The sequence below is a fragment of the Astyanax mexicanus genome, chromosome 5 (assembly GCF_023375975.1).
Source record: "Astyanax mexicanus isolate ESR-SI-001 chromosome 5, AstMex3_surface, whole genome shotgun sequence".
Taxonomy (NCBI): domain Eukaryota; kingdom Metazoa; phylum Chordata; class Actinopteri; order Characiformes; family Acestrorhamphidae; genus Astyanax; species Astyanax mexicanus.
The window spans coordinates 46,758,719-46,777,643 of NC_064412.1; the positions used below are offsets into that span (position 1 = coordinate 46,758,719).

The 18,925-nt window shown below is 39.1% G+C and overlaps 2 protein-coding genes across 4 annotated transcripts in view; one reads left to right on the forward strand and one right to left on the reverse strand.

Annotated features, from left to right (window-relative positions):
• The window catches only part of nme7 (NME/NM23 family member 7), a 68,420-nt gene extending 62,422 nt beyond the window's left edge, over positions 1-5,998 (forward strand). For all 3 annotated transcript variants that reach the window (XM_049479567.1, XM_022685337.2, XM_022685338.2), the window contains 2 exons: positions 3,824-3,931; positions 5,894-5,998. In XM_049479567.1, the coding sequence (XP_049335524.1) occupies positions 3,824-3,931; positions 5,894-5,926 (141 nt within the window). In that variant the 3' untranslated portion in view covers positions 5,927-5,998. The remainder of the gene's footprint in view (positions 1-3,823; positions 3,932-5,893) is intronic.
• A 3-nt stretch (positions 5,999-6,001) lies between these two features.
• atp1b1a (ATPase Na+/K+ transporting subunit beta 1a) lies at positions 6,002-17,814 on the reverse strand. Its single transcript, XM_007236643.3, has 6 exons — positions 17,462-17,814; positions 12,176-12,304; positions 9,098-9,253; positions 8,007-8,188; positions 7,654-7,734; positions 6,002-7,508 (listed from the first exon to the last, which is right to left on the reverse strand). The coding sequence occupies exons 1-6, from the start codon at positions 17,553-17,555 to the stop codon at positions 7,251-7,253; spliced, it is 900 nt and encodes a 299-aa protein (XP_007236705.3). The 5' UTR covers positions 17,556-17,814; the 3' UTR covers positions 6,002-7,250.
• Positions 17,815-18,925: the final 1,111 nt, after the last annotated feature.

Here is an 18,925-nt window from a genome sequence, read left to right on the forward strand (position 1 = left end):
CTTTTGTGAAACACAGTAGCTATATATTGTATTGTTTTCATTTTTGACAAATTATTGATCTTTGTCATCGAATATGGATATTTTCATTGAAACATAGGAGCTCCGTACTCCATAAGACTTGCCCTTGATTAATATTAAAAGACGTATCTACTTTGGGGTAAAATAAATAATATTAAGTAAGTATAATCTGCATTAGATAGATACATCATGGACAATAAAAACAATGTGAATTTTAATTTTTCATTACATTTTTCTTGCAAAAAAAAAAATATATATACTGTGATATGTACTCATGTACTTATTTACTTACTTATTGTACATATGTGTATGGCAGTAATTGTTTCTGAGACACAATATCGGTCAAATAATTTGTTTATTGTGACGGGCCTTGAGGAGAGGCAGGATAGTGTTATGCTGGAGTGTCCTTGAAATACTTGTCTGTGTTGTCTGTTTGTTCTGGTGAGGAGAGGAATGTGACGACTGGCTGGTAGAACTGACTCCATAACAGCAGATTACGACTCGGCTTGGTCCGGCTCAGCTCGGCTCCGCGGGTTATTCCAACTCAAACAGTAATTTTACAGTATTAATCCAACCCCAACCCCCCGTGTATGTGTGGTCTCTCCTAACCCTGTAATAATGTGTAATAATATGTTGGGTCGGTGTGTGGTCTCGGGAGAGATCCGAAAGAGATAATGGGAATTTCTGAGATTGTGCCAGATTGGAGGCCTGGGAAAGCTGGTTATTCTCCATTTCTTTAAAGCTGATTTACATTTGGATGACCTGTGAGATCAGTGGCAGTGGGGATTCAGGTTTTCTTAGGGTGGGGATAAGTGCGGGACAGTATAGAGCCAGTAGCTGGGGTCCTTCAGAACATTTCCTTTTGTTTTCTATTCTGGCCCGGGCGGTTCTCTCCGCCACAGATTTAAACAAGTCTGGTTCAGCTGAAAGAGCACACACACACTATTAAGTGTTCAGTACCGCAGCAGTTACAAAACCCCAACCAAACATCTCGCTGTCTTCTAGTAAAGGACTGGGTCTTCAAACATAATATTACGACCACCTCCTATTTTCTACACTCTTTGTTCATTTTTCAGCTATTATTAATATTTGGGTGGTGGGTGGTTATTTTCAGCACTGCCGTGATTAACACTGATTATCATGGTGGTGGTGTGTGAGGTGTTGTGTGTGTGTGTTGTGCTGAAATGAGTGGATCAGATACAGCAGTGCTGCAGTGTCACTGCTGTACTGAGAATAGTGTCATGTGGGGTTCTGAGTATTGAAGAACAGGGTGAAAGGAGGAGAGTAAAATATACAGAGAAACAGATACTGTCTCTAATTATAGAAATACAATGTGTCCTATATGATCAGTGGAGCTGCTAAATAGATAATGGGTGTAGAAACAAGTATGTGGTCATAATATTGTGCTTAATATGTGTATAACTGTTACTGGTACTGGTGTCACACTGTATTAATTACTTTGTTTTCATTCAGTTAAAGAATGTAACAATATAACAAGCCATTTCCGGTTTAGCATACAACAGTCAGGGGTTCATTATGTTCAGTAGCCTTATTAAGCCTTATCCATCCTTTGGAGGAAATAAGTACTGACCGTAAAGGGTCCCCAAACTTTTGACTCAGGCCCTTTACCTTTTTTAACTGTAGAAGCTAAAAGTAAAATAAAAATGTAAATAAAACTGTTACTATTCACAGTAACAGAAAAGTTGTCCAAACCTTTGATTATCAGTGGTTTTGTGCTGTAGTGTAGCCGTGCAGTGTGGATTGTTGTGGACGTGGTGAGGATTTTTCCTGTGTTTTGCTGCTGCATTACAGCATGCTCAGAATGTTGAATGTCGTGCCGTGTCCCGGCCTGGTGGTTCTGAAAGTCTAGAGAAATTCTGGTGGCACAGTGTTTTTACAGCGTTGGTTGAATCTGTGCACTTTTGGTGCAAATTTTCTTACACTGACATCTTACCTTTTTTTTTATTGGACTGAGAGAAGCGGGATGGTTGTTTCGACAAAGTATCTGCCATCTATGCCATGCATCAGCCAGCAACCAAACCCGTACTCCTCATTACCCAACCATCTTAATCTCACCTTGTATCCAGGCTAGAGGCTCCAACAGGGAACTAGAGCCTCATTACAAATACAGAACAGTTTCCTGAAAAGGGAAAAAGTGCGGTGTGCAAAAGCATTCTTGAGTCAACGACTACATTTTGAACCACCTTTTGCTGCAATTACAGCTGCAAGTCTTTTAGGGTATGTCTCCACATGCATATCTAGTGACTGAGATTTTTGCCCCATTCTTCTTCATAAAACATCTTAAGCTTAGTCAGATTAGAGCGTTTGTGAACAGCAGTTTTCAGATCTTGCCACAAGTTCTCGATTGGGTTTAGGTCTGGCTTTCACTTTGGCCGTTCTAACACATTAATATGTTTTGTTTTAAACTGTTCCATTGTAGCCCTGGCTTTATGTTTGAGGTCGTTGTTCTGTGGAAGGTGAACCTTCGCCCCTGTCTCAAGTCTTTTGCTCCAGCAGGTTTTCTTCCAGGATTGACCTGTATTTGGCTCCATCCATCTTTTCATCATCTCTGACCAGCTTCACTGTCCCTGCTGAAGAGAAGCAGCCCTCGAGCATGATGCTGCCACCACCATGTTTCACAGTGGGGATGGTGTGTTCAGAGTGATGTGCAGTGTTATAAAGTTGGCTAAAAAGTTACATTTTGTGTCCCCGACATGGCTTCTGACAAACTGCAAACAGGACTTTTTATGGTTTTCTTTTAACAATGGCTTTCTTTTTGCCGCCCTTCCATAAAGACTACATTTGTGCAGTGCACGACTAATAGTTTTCCTGTGGACAGATTCCCTTACCTAAGGTTTGGATCTCTGCATTTCGTCCAGAGTCACCATGGGCCTCTTGGCTGCATCTCTGTTCAGTGCTCTCCTTTTTCAGCCTGTAAGTTTAGGTGGACAGCCTTGTCCTGGTAGGTTTACAGTTGTGCCGTACTCTTTCCGTTCCTGGATAATGGAATAAACAGTGCTCTGTAAATTGTGCAAAGCTTGGGATTTTTTTTATAGGCCAAGTCTGCTTTTGAATTTCTTGTCTATTGTCTAGTGTGTTCTTTGGACTTCATGATGCTGTTTACCCCCTAAAATACTCTTAACCAGCCTCTGAGGCCGTCACAGAGCAGCTTTATTTGTACCGAGGTTAGATTACACACAAGTGGACCCTTTTTAGTCATTAGCAATTGGTTGCACTCAGAGAAAAGGGTGCTAAATACTTTTGAACACCACACTTTCTTTCCACATCACAATTGTATATGATGTTGTATGCTGGTCTTTCACATTAAATTCCAATGAAATATATTTATGTTTGTGGTTGTTATGTGACAAAACATGGAAAATTTCAAGGGGTATGAATACTTTTGCAAGCCACTGTATCACACTGTAGTACATTCACACAGAGTGATTACTGATTAATCCATATAAAGGTTCTGTGGTCAGCAGTATATGATTCAGAGTAAAGAGAACAATAGGTGTGGAGAATTAGCTGAGCAGATTGAGTAATTCCATTCTTCACTGCAAGTTACATGTAACCTGACTCTTCCCCGCCGGCCGCTGTGAGCAACCTGTCATCACCGCACGTGCAGCAGCGCTGTCTCCACTCCAGTCAGACTGTGTTGTTCTGTTCAGGAAATCAGGAAATACATTACTGTCCTGCTGCCAAGGTCTTTTAGACTGTGCTGTTTATGTATCCCATTGTTTTCACTGTGTAACAGCATCATCATGCCACTCATCACACCATTGTCCCGAATGTGTCATTACAGGAAATTGCACGACATCTGCGGCCAACCACGTTAAGAGCTCTCTATGGCAAAAACAAAGTGCAGAACGCCGTCCACTGCACCGACCTGCCTGAGGATGGATTACTGGAGGTGAGCTGATTTCTGGTTTAGAATATGTTTTGCCTGGGGAGGTAGAGTCATGTGTTTATATTATATTGGAATTAGAATGACGGGATAAGAAACCCTTGTGTAACGTTATGACTGGGGTGGGAGCCGCTACTCGATTTATGCACTGTGTCCAGAAATACTCCAGAAAAATGTTACAACTTTGCTTACAGTAATAATAAATTTTTTGTTTGAAAATTAGCAGCTAGGGTTTAGCTGAGTACAACATATTTGTTTTCATAGGTTTTCATTTGCCACTTTCTTAAATGAAATAAATGGATTTTGTTCTGCTTTAAAAATAGCTATTACAAATTAAAATCCTATGTCCCAGCATAAAAAAACAAAGCACAACAAATTGACTTCAGAAGTGCTTTATTATCATGCATTTACCTTAGCAGTGCTACTCTGGGTGAAACTTTTACAGAGACTAACGTTACTACCCAAGCCCTGTACAGCTAGTATCAGCTGGAACATTCAGGGAAGAGGTAGTAAACTGATACTGTTACATTATACTGTGAGTATAATGTTATGCTGAACACTATTTTCATTTATATAATTAGGGAATAAAAATGAACTTAAACCGGCTGTTTTTCTAAACACTGACACAAAGTGCTGCCAGGTGTGTTTGTTTGTCACAAACAAATACTATCATAATGGAAATGTTGAATATGACTTAAAATAACCAAACTATTTGGTGCATCCATACCAGTAATCATTTCTGTACCAGCCCATGTAAAATTAATTTTTCTCCAACAGGTCATTATTCCATTATTTCAGTAATGGACTGCAGCGAACGTGTAGGCTGAACTTGCTTTGATATTCGCCTTCACAAATAAAGCCCTGGGTCTCATGACTGTCCAGTGTAGGTTGAAACAATCCCACTGCATAATCTCCAGGAACCGGAGAGATTGAGAGGACGGAAGGTGGGGGAGGAGTTAGGGTTTGTGGGCGGTAAAGGCATTGTTTTGCCAGGCGGTGGGTTTGGCCTGTTCCACGTCATTGTTTCGCACAAGCTCCTGATCTGTCCAGCCGCTAACAAACGAGTCCTTGTTAATGATTGGCCTGTTGACCAGCTCAGCTCCACATTCCACAAGCCTGAGAGAGGATCTACACTACCAACTACACTGAAAAAAGCTCCCTCTCAAACACATGCTAACACACGCTAACACGCTACAATCCTCAGAGACGAGCTTCAGCGAAAGTCGATTGTTTTGACATGAATCAAGATGGCTGAAAGGGGCACTGTCTGAGCAGACTGTTGTTTCAAGCATTTCACTGCAGGTCATACTGTGTATTACTACTTCTACAGGGAAATGGCAGTTGTACAGTGGCAGGTTGTGGACCCTATAGAATATACTGTATTTCTGCATTACTTAATAAAACATTGCTCACAGAAGAGTGAAATGGTTCGGAATGGGGTCAAGTCCTGAGGTTAATCCAGTAGAAACGTTGCAGGCAGAGCTAAAGCAGTAGTTCCTGTAGGAAACCCATCCACATAACAGAACTAAAGATGATTTATTATGAAGAAATGGGCATCCACAAACGTCACATACTTTTGTCACTCGCTTGTCTGTAATATTGGATATTTTTCCTCAATAATAAATAATAAAAATAATAAAGGAGACTCATATTTCTTTCATTTGGTTCTCCTCATCGACTTAGTTTAAGGTGAAACGTATTCAGTTGGCTTCACAAACTGGATGTATGCATGTAAAAACCTCACCTCTTTACAGAAGACAAAGACCTGATGCAGTACATAAAGTACAGCTGCCTGATTTCAATAATGTAAGAATGTGACAGCAACATTTAGTTTAAAGGCAAGCAGACTTATGCAGGTTATTATGCACCTCAAGAAAAAGAGTGTCCACATCTTTTTTTATTTTATATATATATATATATGTGTGTGTGTGTGTGTGTGTGTGTGATGTTGTATTTTCTGTCTTGCAGGTCCAATATTTCTTCAAGATTTTAGATGGATGAGGCACTTCCACCAAACTTCCTTTTCTGATTCATATTTAAGTATTGAAAATAAAATAAATAACATTGACACAAGCCTGGTTGTTTGTACATTTATTTGTTTAGGTCTTACCCGGATTAAATAAAATGACAAGAGCAGATGTAACTCCTGACAGGTGTTCTGATGTTCAGCATTTACTTTTAAGCACTTTTAACATTGACAAAACATCTTATTACACGGGGTACTGCATCGCATCTGATAAGATTCTAACCTTTCACCAGTGACTTTGGTATCTGGATTCATACAATACACTTTTTTCCTGCAGAAAAAATTGTACAACTGCATAAATATAAAATTCTTCCACCATGTAAATGGCTAAAACATTCATTTGAAAGTTACACCACGTCACGTGATGTCTCCAGCAAAAAACTAAAACAAACAAAATTTTTTAAATTAAAGCACTGAGTTGCACGGTGACCGCAGGGAGGAACAGGCCTCCGTTCTAGCGTGGAGTTTCCTCCAAACTAGACACACACACAGTTCTACACTTAAAGAAAAAGTATAAGCCTTAGAGAGAAATTCATTAACCCCCACACTCCCATACTGCAAGATGATCAAATCAAATGAGAAAAAAATAACGGTGATGTAAAAACAAACTTCCCCCAAAATCAACAAAACGAAAAAAGTCAAAACGAGAAGGAAAAAGGATTCCACGGAGTGCAGTCATTTACTCACAGACCTGGGGATATCAGCGCGTACCATGCCAGTATAATGGGTTTTTTTTTAAGTACACAGATACAAACACGCACCCATGGCCACGCACCAGCGTTCTCCTTGCTCTCATCCGTCTCTCCGTCCACCCGCAAGCACAAAGACACCCATACACCTTGGACCACTAAGCTTACTCACATAAGACAACATAAATCAGAACATGGCTTGGAAAGGACCATTGTATGTGACTACTGCACTGCACACTCCAAAAATATATAGAGACCACGCTAGGCAGAAATACTCAGGGACAGAAACACTGCTCGCTACATCAGTAGTGGAATTATAATTTACAGTAATGAACGAATGTCCCATGGCTCAAGGAATATTCTCATTTACAGTAGAATAAATACTTTGCTATTGCTACTCTCCTGTCATTTACATTCTAACCCTAGACGTATGAAGAGAAAGCTAGTGGAAAGCGTACAGATTAAGTGTAGGTCCCGTATGTTATGAAAGTTTGTTCAAGACTAGTCGTGTTTTGTTTTTTTTGTTTTTTTTTTTTAACTTTAATATTTTTTCTCTAAATTATTACATTTTAAAATGGGCAGAGTAAAAGTGCTATTTTCATAGCTGAGGTCATGACTTGACATAGAGTTTAAGGTCAAAGCGTCCCTGATAACGGTCCTTCTCGCTGTAATCGATGTTCTCTCCATATACTTTGCACTCGATGCGCAGATCCGTGTTTTGGGTAATGTTGACAAACTGCACTGCCACCAGGGGCTGGAGGTACTGAGGATGTAGCAGCTTGCCATAGTAAGGATAGTACTGCAGTGGGAAGCCACTGCCCATCCCATGGTACTTGATCTCTCCGATTTTGCCAGCATCTTCTTCTTTCTACACAGGACCGAAAGAAAAAGAGAGTATTAGTGCTAAAAAACAGATTTACATCAGTGCTAATTATCAGCATTATTATCTGTAACATAAATAAGTTAAGTAAGACTAGTAGTCTGTTCTATAAGACTAGCAATCATTTATTTACCTTGCTGCTGCAGTGGATGGGAATCAGGTTGGCTTGAACCTTTCCTTGAAGGTTCACAGGGAGCGATGTGTTGGCTGGAGCCTGAACAAGAAAAAATATCTGTAAGCTGCAAGTAAAGCCAAATCCTGAAGGCTAAACTTGCTGCATGACGTACATACATAAACATATTTTATATGTGCAGCATTAAAGGACTACATCTGATACAAAATGTCCTTGTCTAAATTGTTTACATTTTTATAATACCTTTTATAACTGTGATAAAATGTTACTAACCACAGTCCAACAACTGATGGTACTATGAGTGTATAATACAACTTCTGTGAACGTTGTTCTTTTCATTTTTGTGAACTAACCTTCGGCCTGAAGTTGACGATCCTGTTGAGCTTGACTAAAATACAGGGCTTGCCATCTTTAAAGCCAAAATGTGGATCCTCGCCTGAGCAGGCCCCCAGCCAGGACTTCTTGAAACGGCAGGCCTTTCTCTTGCCCATGTCGCTCTCGAGTTCTCCACGGTTCTTGTATATAGCAGGATTCTCTGAACACATGAAAAAAATAATAAATGATAAAAAACATAAATTGGGTCTAATAAAGTATTTGTGCTCAAATTTTCACAGAGAAGTGATTTCATCGATATGTGCAAAAATACATGTAAATAAACAATAAAGTCAAGATAATGGAAATAAACCTGTTTGTCATCACATATTTCAGTATTTTTTTTAAATAACACACTAATTATTAATAATAGACCAAATATGAGTGAGCGTTTGGAAAATGGGAACACATCCAAATACAGGTTAAAATCTCCACTATATCACACAGCAAATCAGATCATCATTTTCCAGTCAAATATTTGGACACACCCCTTCTCATTTAGGGTTTTTTATCTGTATTTTTGTGTACTTTGTAGATACTGGAGAGATTAGAAATATAAATCAACCCAGATGGAGTTCTGTAATAAAGAGTAAAGTGATATTCCGCCATCAATCTAAACCCAAATGATCTGGTTCTGGATGAGAACACCAAGGGTGAGTGGAGCTGCATCAAAGCTAAAACTGCTACTAAAAAGAACCCAGAGCATAAAACATATTTTGTTTTATTTTTTTCTGCTATTACAGAATTTCATATGTTTATTTATAACTTCCTTAGTTTTTACATCATTATTAATCTGTGAACAATTATTAATCTACAATCATTATTAAGTGTGTCCAAACTTGTAACTGGTACTGTATGTATTCTCATCATAATCAGCTTTTCCTCAGATGCTCAGTGATATTTATATCTGTAGAATTTTGTTACAAAATCTGTTTAGTTTGGTACTTCTGTTTAGTACTCCTGTTAGGTACTCATCATAATTATACCTCGTCTTTACTACTACTACTTACTCTGTTCACTACATTTACTAAATACTTCTTTTTAGTACTTGTCCTAGAAATTCAGTGCGTACCTCCACAGTCTTCAAACTGGTTTTCGTCTGTCTGTTTTTCTTCGCTGTACGGTTCCAGCAGCTCCTTCATGGCTTTGGTGAGGAATCTGTAAGTATCCTCATCTGACAAGCTGTAGGAGATCTCGGCTTTTTCGGAGCGAGGGGTGTGTGACAGGCCTGTGGAGAGAGAGATGGCGCTGTTCTGTTATTTGGCGGATTGAACATATTTCCCCGCCAAACCAGCTTACATAAAAACCACGAAAAAATATCACATAGAACTCAACTACCACCCCGTCGCACTAAAGAACAGATGTTTATTACACTCTGAGAAACCTTCTAGTTCCTCATTTTTCACTTTTCAGTTGGCTTTAAAAAGGAAATCTTTACATTCTCTGAAAATGTTGAATGTTTCCTGGAGTAAAAATGTAGCACACAAGTGATGTAAGAACTGTAGTTTTTCTGCAGAGCTGGGTTATGTTCTGACCAGCCTAGTGGCCATTTTATGACTAATTTGATATCAAATATCATTTGATAAACCAGTCTGTACAGCACCACAAGTAACATATTCAGCAACACAAACTGTGAAACACCATTCCAGAAACCCAGCAGACAGCTGATCCTGCACCTCAAAAATCAAAACTTAAATCTGCTTCAGTTTAATGGTTTGTAATTTGTCTGTATCAGTAAATGAGACATTTTAGAATAATTTTATCTTTTTGCATGTCTGAAAGGGGTAAAATTCTAATCATTAGGAACACTACATAATTTATTTTTTTTTATTTTGTTTGCTTCTAATGAATATTTATCCATAAATGATCATATGTGAAGTCAGAAACATGTGTAATATTGCCACAATGTGAGGGGATAACTATGTTAAACAGCAGTATGAGGATCTTTCTGTTAGTCAGCGAAGGACGGAAAACGGAATGACGTGATTGAGGCCCAAGAAACAAATCTATTCACTGTCGTGGAGGTTAACCATTCAGAGGAACCTCATGTTCTCAGCCTGGCAGTAATTTTCCACCCAGCTCACGCACATGGCCCAATTGAGGCGTGGCATGAGCACAGCCAGTACAGGAGAATGGAGTGGGAGGAGCTGCTGTGTATCGTTTGTAAGGTCTTGCATGATTTTTAGCCTTAACGGTCTTAGCTTAGCGTGGATGTGCTCTTGCTGCTTCTGTGCTGCTGCTTATGCGCACACACACACACACACTCACAAAGTTTTGGCTTTAGCATTAACATTTTTCTTTTCCAACTTGTTAACTCGCACTTTTTCTCTTCCTCTCTCTCTGTGTCTGTCTCACCCTCCCCCCCCTATTTACCCCACTACCTCCCTCACAGCGCTTCTCTCACACAATGGAAACTTTTAGGCCCTGAGAGGAGGAGCAACAAGTGTGTCTACTACCACCTCTTCCTTTATCAGGGCTTCCAATAGCAGCTCGTTCTGCCGGCTCCACTCGGCACCCACTCCTGCTCTGCCTCTGGCCGAGACTCTCAGCCTATCAGCAACAGGGCTTTTGATGTTCTGAGGGAAAGCGGCACTTGGCCCGACTCAGCCAAGTCGGGCTCAGCGCCCGAGTTGGTCCGGTATCCATGCTGCTAAATATATGACAGGGCGACAACGTGCACTGTGCAAACATACACCAACACTGGAGTGGCCGAGGCTGGTCAGGCAAACGCCTGGCAACACAGCAATGAGGCACCGAGCAGCATCTGAAATGCCCCTAACATTAAGAGGGAGCAGCTTCAAACACTAGGCCTTCTGTACCCCATTACTCTACTCACCACCATTCACCACCCATCACACCCCTCACCACTCCCTGTGCTCCTACTAAAGCTCACTTTCTCAGAATATATTGTTTATTATTACTTTTTGTTTATCTTTTGTTTAAATGATTGTGCCTACAATCAGTTTATCTATAGCCCAATTTATGGATGTGACCTCTTTTTTGTAGACTTCGGAATTGCCCATTGCAGTTACTTAAAGAGGAGAGCTTATTAATATAAATTATCCAATACGTCAACTCTGTTGAATACACAGTTTGTTTATTTTGATATTTAAAATGATTTAATATCTGCACAATGCTAATATTAGGCCTGTCAAAATAATTACACTATCAACTTACTGTTACCTCTCATTTATTTATTTATTTAAGTTTAGTACTGCATTGAATATGTTTTTCCTTGCAGTCCATTAACATGAATGAGCTGGTATGTTACCTATTTTTATATTTGAATTTCAATATCTATATCTTTACTAATGATAATATTCCAATTACACCCCCTTTTATATTGTGTAATACCATACTATTGCTGTTATATTACCATAAGACATAACAGCCACCAAAGAGGTAAAGACATAAGACATGGCAATATATTACAGTCATTTATCAACGAAATATATTGTTAAAAATATGTCCATTACTTTCAACAAAAAAGTAAAAAAGCGTTAGAACCATTATATCAGTGGTATATAATCAACCTAACCTTGGTAATCCCACAGTTTGCTAATGTTAAGTACACATACTGTAATTCCACCGACGTGAAAACCACCATTCCGCCTCCAGCTATAAGAAAAAGAAACCCTAAACCATCTGATGGCCGTCACTAAGCAGTGAAGAACAGCACCCCCCCCCACCCCCACCCCCCCCACCAGCTGCTAGAAAACCCCCACCAATCTGACACACACCTACACTGAAATAACAAAATGGCTGAAAATATCTCTCTGTCATTTTCATCTCTCGCAACAGGAAAGACATGGAAAAGGCACTCTGACATGGTGGTATATATGTGGTATATAAGTGTTACAACTCATCAGTTACCGTACTTACTAACACAACATACCTAAATCACACGTAATATACTGCTGCTACGCCTGTCACAAAAAACAAGACTTTTACCTAAATATTCTGTCAAATTTAGTTCTGAGTGAATTTCTTAGAGTGGTGCTTCTATTAAACACTTACATATGTACTTTTACATTTGGCTCCCACACAGAAACACTTGAATTCTGCCCTCTTCATTGAAGTCATCCTGAACTAAATACTGCCATGTTTTAACATTTTAATGTATCTGAAAAATGTGAGAAACATTTATTACCTGGGGGTGCAACTCTGTCCTGGTACGTGGGCTTGTAGTTGCTAAGGGTCAGGAGCATGGCCTGGATAGTGCCAATGAAAATGCCAGCCAAGCAGCCGTAGAAGATTACATAGAAGATGAAGATTTTAACTGTAGAGAAAGAGGAACAGTGTGTTAATGAGGAGGTGTGAGCAAAATGTAAAATGTCTGCAATTTACATATTAAGCCTTCCCCCGCACATTTCGGGCAACATTCTTACATCCAAACAGTTTTAAAATGTTTTATCCTGTAATACATTACAGCCAATAATACTCTGCTACCACTCACCAAACTTGCATTGTAGAGCTGGCCAATATTACAATAATTTATTGTATTGTAATAACTAAATAAATGTCATAAATGATACATCTCTGAGTATATTGTGGATCAGGGTTGAATTAACCACACTGAGAAACTGACCAACACATTTCATTGACATGTAATAATTAGATGTTTAAATTTTAATCAAGGGTGTTATTCGGTGTCATGGTGTATCATCTTTATGGCAGCCATTAGAATAGCAAAGAAATACGTTTTCAAATGCCTAGCTAAGCAAAATACAACATGACACGCTACTCTCGTGACTTCCTATTTTTTTCCAAGTGGAGGAAGTTATCTTTCCCACAGGGTTTGGTTGGGGGAGCTCGTGCGAAGTTGGCAGCTACAGCAACACAAGTCCAAACATTTCAGAAATCTGGCACTCTGTTGCGACTGAAGAAACACTCTGTCCTGAAACTCGCTGCTAGCTTTGAGAGAACTGGTAGAGTAGGTGTAGCATCTACCTCTCAGTGATGACAGTTAAAGCCTGCCTTAACTCCACTCAGATAAATCCAGCTCCAGCTACCATGCTAACTGCGCTAAAAGTGCAACAGTTTCCACCTCACTGATAGCACAGACCAGTGTAGCTGCTCACTAAATAAGATAAAAAGGTGACAGGTTTGTAGTGTCCAGATTATGATTTGACCTGGTAATAAAGACACATTTTTTAAATAGAATACTGAGGGGTATTTTAATCTCTAGGTCAGGTTATTGTTGAAGTTAACTAGTTTACTAGTTACTTTAAGTAGACTTTTCTTGATTTATGAAGGTAAATGCTTGTATTTTACTATAGACTATATAACCAGATCATATCAAATTATTGGATGTTCAGAAACTTCTGCAGATAACTTTATCCTAATTATTTATCGACTAACATGACACCACAGGGCTGTGATTTAAGATACTTCTACATATTACATTTAAATAAATATATTTTATACAAATTTGAGAGAGAACCAAGAGTAGCAGCAGATCGCTCTAAAAGGTTGTTTTATTACTATAATTTATTACTGAATGTTTTTTTTATTTTTATATTTTATTCTCCTTATAAAGTCACTGTGTTACAGAACCAAGATCGTACTAAAAAACTACAACTAAAAGCAGAAACTCCAAACTTCTGCTGCCCCGGCCACTCTGAGGTAATAGTTAGGTGTATGCTCAGCCTTTCTCACTTCCCTTAGATTCAGCCAAAGCCCTCCCCCGTTACATAATGCAAGAAAAAGTAGAGTTACAAAGCTCTGGCACACTCTCATCTCATAGAATGTCACAGAAACAGACATTCCATCAAAAATAACATAGTCGAAGTTCCTACTGACATTATTATTAGCATTATTATTATTATAAAGTAAAAAAGGAAATTTTCCTCACCTCAGTCTTTAATAACTTTAAACTGCACAATCAAAAAACTTACATAATCAAAACCTAGCTTTCTTGTTCCAACTAAGACAACTACAACTAGGTACTCTCTAACAATCTAACCTGCAATAGTTATTATTTTAATAAAATTTAGACTTAATATAATAGCCACTGTATAACATAAAAAAATATTTCCAAATGAAAGCTAGGCAAAACACGCCAGGACTATTACATTCACAGTTCCAACAGAGCATCTTCTGTTGCTTTAGTACAATTTAGGACACTCTAATTTACAGTTTTCTCCTAACCCTATCCAGCTTCTATTTAATTATAGTACCCACATAATACAACCACGTACATCACCACCACCCTCTAATTTATAGAGCACAAATACATTAGGGTTCCAGGCAAGACCGGCAATCAGTAAGTGGCAAGTCAATCGACCCACCACCATGACTTCCCACATGTGTCACATCGTGACTGAGGCCACCATTTTACAGGCAAGCACAAACTGGAGGGGAAAAGAACAGGACAACACGTACAATTACAGAATGTACGATTTTATCTCCTCCACACTTCACTTATTGAATGTAGGCTACAGTTTGTGCAGCACTGCGATCTAAAAGAGCCTAAAATGTAGGGTAATGTGCACCCAACGCCTTTTATAGAGATATAGCTGGTACAGTCATGAGTGGGCTGCCACAGTAAGTCCCGTGTCAGGCAGGCAGGCAGGCTTGTGTGGCGCGAGCATGTTGTGTGCACAACCACACGAGAGAGACAGATAAACAGATGTATGGACAGTAGTGATAATCTATCTATCAGCTCCCAAACCTCCCACCCTAAAAAGTAAAGCAAGGGCCTCTAAATAAAGTGTTAAAAACAAACAAAGCTTACTAGTGAAAACTGGACCACTGGGTTTAATCTAGAGCTGGGTCTGTGCAATGTTTTGGAATAGAAAAAAAACAAGTGAAGTAGAAGTACCAAGGGACAGGTGTAAACCCACTAGCTAGGCCCAGTCTGTTCACCTTGACTAACCTTGGGAGAGGAGAGGGTGGAGGAGTAACAGAGATGAACTAAAAGGTTATGGACTACAGCCTGCCACACTCTTTTGCTCTTATTATATAGCCAGCAACATGGCTGGCTGTAATTACACACTTGATATGAGTCCACAGTCCAGGAATAGACACTATTCTAATAAATGTGTAGAATAGGTAGCTAACTAGAGCCACTGAATAAAATCAAATACAGTTATTTATCTGCTAGTTCTGCTCTATGCTATGTTTTGGGCCTGAAGGACAGAAAGATAATTGAAGTAGTGAAGTATCAAGGGACCGCTAGCTAGGCCTGGACTGTTCACCTTGACTAACCTTGGGAGAGGGGAGGGAGGAAGGGAGAAGAACCAAAAAGTAATGGACAGCCTTCCTCACGCTCACACTCTTATTATATAGCAACATGGCCTCAATTACACACTCGTAGCAGACACTTGCATCTATTACAAGAAAATAACAAAGGTGCTAGTCCAGAAACGCAGAAATAGACACTGTTTACATATGTGTGTACAGGAGACAGATAGCTAGGACTCATCAATGGTAACTATATAAATAGTTCAGGTTATTCTGACAACCCAAATAATTTGTACTTTTTACTTCACAAACATAATTCAACATTATCTGAAAAGGTCAGAAATATCAGTTTTGTTCTTCACAACAATCTTTTTTCTTTCTTTCACAATAAGAACAAGCCTCTAAAAGGTAAAACTGTTACTTATCTAGCTACCTGGGTACATAAAAGTTCCCTAGTCCAGCCAGGTAAAAATGACTGAAACTCACACAAAATTTGATAAAGTGGTTACGTTGTAAATTAGCTGTAGTCAAAACGTATGTTTTCACTTATCTTAATCACTGCTGAAGCTCTACTAGATTAAGGTTAAATTCTGTTATGAGAGTAGCAGTAGTCCAGCTAAGACAAATTATTTGAAACCGGCTCATTTCTAACAGGATTTCCAACACAGTGGTTAAGTTACAGGTTATGTTTAGTCAAAACTAAACAAAATCCTGTCACTGTTGAAGCTCATCTAGCTATACAGAGAAAGGACTCAAAATTACATCAGATAGTAATGAGACTGAGGGTAATGCCTAAATAACTGAAACAGACTGATTTCTAACGTTATTTGCATCAGTTTACATTACTGCAAGTGTTTACATTATAGACTAATTTAAGCCCAAACTTGTCTTTTCACTGATTTACAGCACTGGTGGAGCTCTACTAGATGAAGAAGTCACGAGTTTGGTTACATCAGATATGAGACTGACAGTAGTGCTAGTCTAAAATCGGTCAATTAGTCAAATAACGGGTTAATTTCTGTCAAACACTGAACACGGTCCTTTTCTTCTTCACCTTCCTTAGCTAACTAAAAAACTATAACAGTAAGTCCAACAAGGCACAATTTCAATCGAAATAGTTAACTAGTTAGGCTAGTTAACTAAATGTTAACTAAATTACACGTTGAACTCATGTGCAGCTCAAGAAATGACCTCAGACACCAGACTACCTAAACTATTTACCCAAACTTCCTACCTTAATATGAGTTCACTAATCCAGAATTTACAAAATAACGTTTGCTAAACGGACAATAACTGTTTTTACAAATACTTCACTAATAAAATAGTTAAATTGCAGGTCAATTCTACTTTATACTAATATTTTCACTGTTCTCTAGCATTGTTGGAGCTCTATAAAATTAAACTCTGATTAGCATCACCTCAGATATCAGGGAAATTTACCTAGCGTTAGCGTTAAATATAACTAGGTTATATGAGTTATATGAGTCCAACATGTCCAAAATAACGCCAGCAAAAAAAGGTTATAGAAATAACTTACTTCTATCAAAATCATTGTACGTATAGATTAAGTTATTATAAAGGTTGAGTTTTTTAAACGTTGATTTCAGCAAGAATAGTTTTCTATAAGTAAAAAAATTACCTCAGAGTTAGCTTGTTAGCTAGCTAAAGTTAGCTATGAACCTACTGATTTAAAAAGCGAACAGAAGTGGCGTCTTTAGCGCCTTTTGTTTTTTAAATTGTGTCTTTCATGGGCTAGTTAAACTAGGTTAGATAACCTAGTTATAGCTACTTAATTAACGCTAACTTAACAGGCTAGTTAACTGAGCTAGTTTAGCGAGTTTAAACGAGGCACGAGGGCGAGCAACAGGGTTTTTCCTCTCCGTCTCTCTCTCTCTCTATATATCTTTCTATGTCTCTCTACCCCTCTCTCACTCTTTCTATCAATCCCCTTGAAAATGAAAGTCACGACTCCGATTGCCCGATCCAATGCCGGATCCGTACCATGATTTCGTTCCGATCGCTTGGACAGCTTTGCGGTAGTTTAGATGAGCAGAGCCGTCCGAGCGGTCGGAACGAAATCCCGGAACGGATTTCCACTCTCCGGACCTGAAGTCGTGGAGTCGACTCAAACAGGTGCTGAGAGGGTTTCTGACTCGTCCAAATCAACAAAAGACCGTGGTATAATCCAGGAGAACAGTCGGGGAGTCGGTGGGGGAAGAAAAAAGGTCGCAGAAAAAGGATGAGCACTTACGCCAACTGCAGCCAGTCCGTCCTAAAAATTCCTTCTTTTCGGAATTCCACAGAAAGCTCTTCCAGCCGCCGTCTCCGTCCTTGTTCGCGGGCATTTTTGTCTCTTTTTTGGTTCGGTTAAGTCCCCTTTGGTGTGACTGGTTTTCTTCTTTTGTTTTATAGTTTCTTTTGTCTTTTTGTTTATGGGTGAGTGTGGTTCAGGTAGGCTGCCCGGCTGACCCCCTCTCTCTCTCTCTCTCTCTCTCTTTCTCTCACTTTGAAGACTGTGGGAGGAAGGACAGAGTCGTACCCGGTTCATGGGGCTCGGACGCGCCCGATATATCCTTTTCACGCCTTCTGGCTCCGCCCACTTTTCCTCTCTCTTTTTTAGTCATTTTTTTTAATAAGTTACCTACGGGAAGAGGGAGGGCCGAGCTCGGCCAATCAGAGGCGCGCTCGCTATTTGCGTCATGAAATTTGTACAGGGGGTCGGTCGGTGAAGAGCGAGCGCGCGCATTCACCTCTAAAAGTCAAAAGCTGTATAATATAAACAAAAGTGTAGTTCAGTCACAGCTGTGCTGGAGGTGGGGGTGGTGAGGGGTGGGGGTGGATTGTGTGTGTGTGTGTTGGGTATAACCTTGCAACCGTTGGTAACCATTAGCAACCGCTTTGCGCGAAAGGTGTAAAGTGGTGACTGTTTAACGTCACGCAGCGTGCAAAGTTTTTTTTTCTTAAAATTGAACAAAGAATTTCTATCTATCTGTCTATCTATCTATCTATCTATCTATCTATCTATCTATCTATCTATCTATCTATCTATCTATCTGTTGTTACTATATTAAGATCAGGTCCTTTATACAGACAACAGTTCCACTTATTCTAAAAGAAAATCAATAAGATATCTCATTGTTTAATGTATTTCATTGTATTGAGTAATTACTGTTAAAACCAGAGTGTTTGTTTAATTTTACATATTGCATTAATTAATTTAACAGTTAACATATTAACATATGTTATATCATTTAATATTATATTATTATATAATTTAACAGTTTGAACGGAAAAAAAGTATGTAGTGTATGATTCCTGCAGTAACACTGTAAGAAAGTGTGAGCGAGAAAGTGAAAGATATTTTTATACACATTATCATGTTTATGCAGTGTTTTAGCTGCTTTTTATTCAATAAAGATATAAACAAAACTGTTCCAGTGTAGGAGGTGAATAACTGAATATATGTTACTGTAGTTCCTTTATAATTTGATGCTGGCTTTCTTCCTCCATCTGTCCAATGTTTGCCCAGATGTTACAGTGGAGCAAAATGACATTTTTAACCCGTTGGATTAAACAGTTCTGGTACCAGAATGTCTACCTAGGACTATTTCTGTCTGTTTTTTGAAACTGTGCAGGGAATGTCCTGTGTTGTGTTCTAGACAGGCCTATACTCCCACTTTGCTGTGCTCAAGGTCAGGAGTGGGAGGAGCAAGAC

Bases quoted from the DNA above. Each gene is read 5' to 3' on its own strand.
- atp1b1a (XM_007236643.3), bottom strand. From the start codon at position 17,555: ATGCCCGCGAACAAGGACGGAGACGGCGGCTGGAAGAGCTTTCTGTGG. The intron at 12,305-17,461 runs GTAAGTGCTCAT...CTTTCTCTACAG, and splicing joins ACGGACTGGCTGCAGTTGGC to TTAAAATCTTCATCTTCTAT. The intron at 7,509-7,653 runs GTAAATAAATGA...GGTCCTGTGTAG, and splicing joins CCATCCACTGCAGCAGCAAG to AAAGAAGAAGATGCTGGCAA.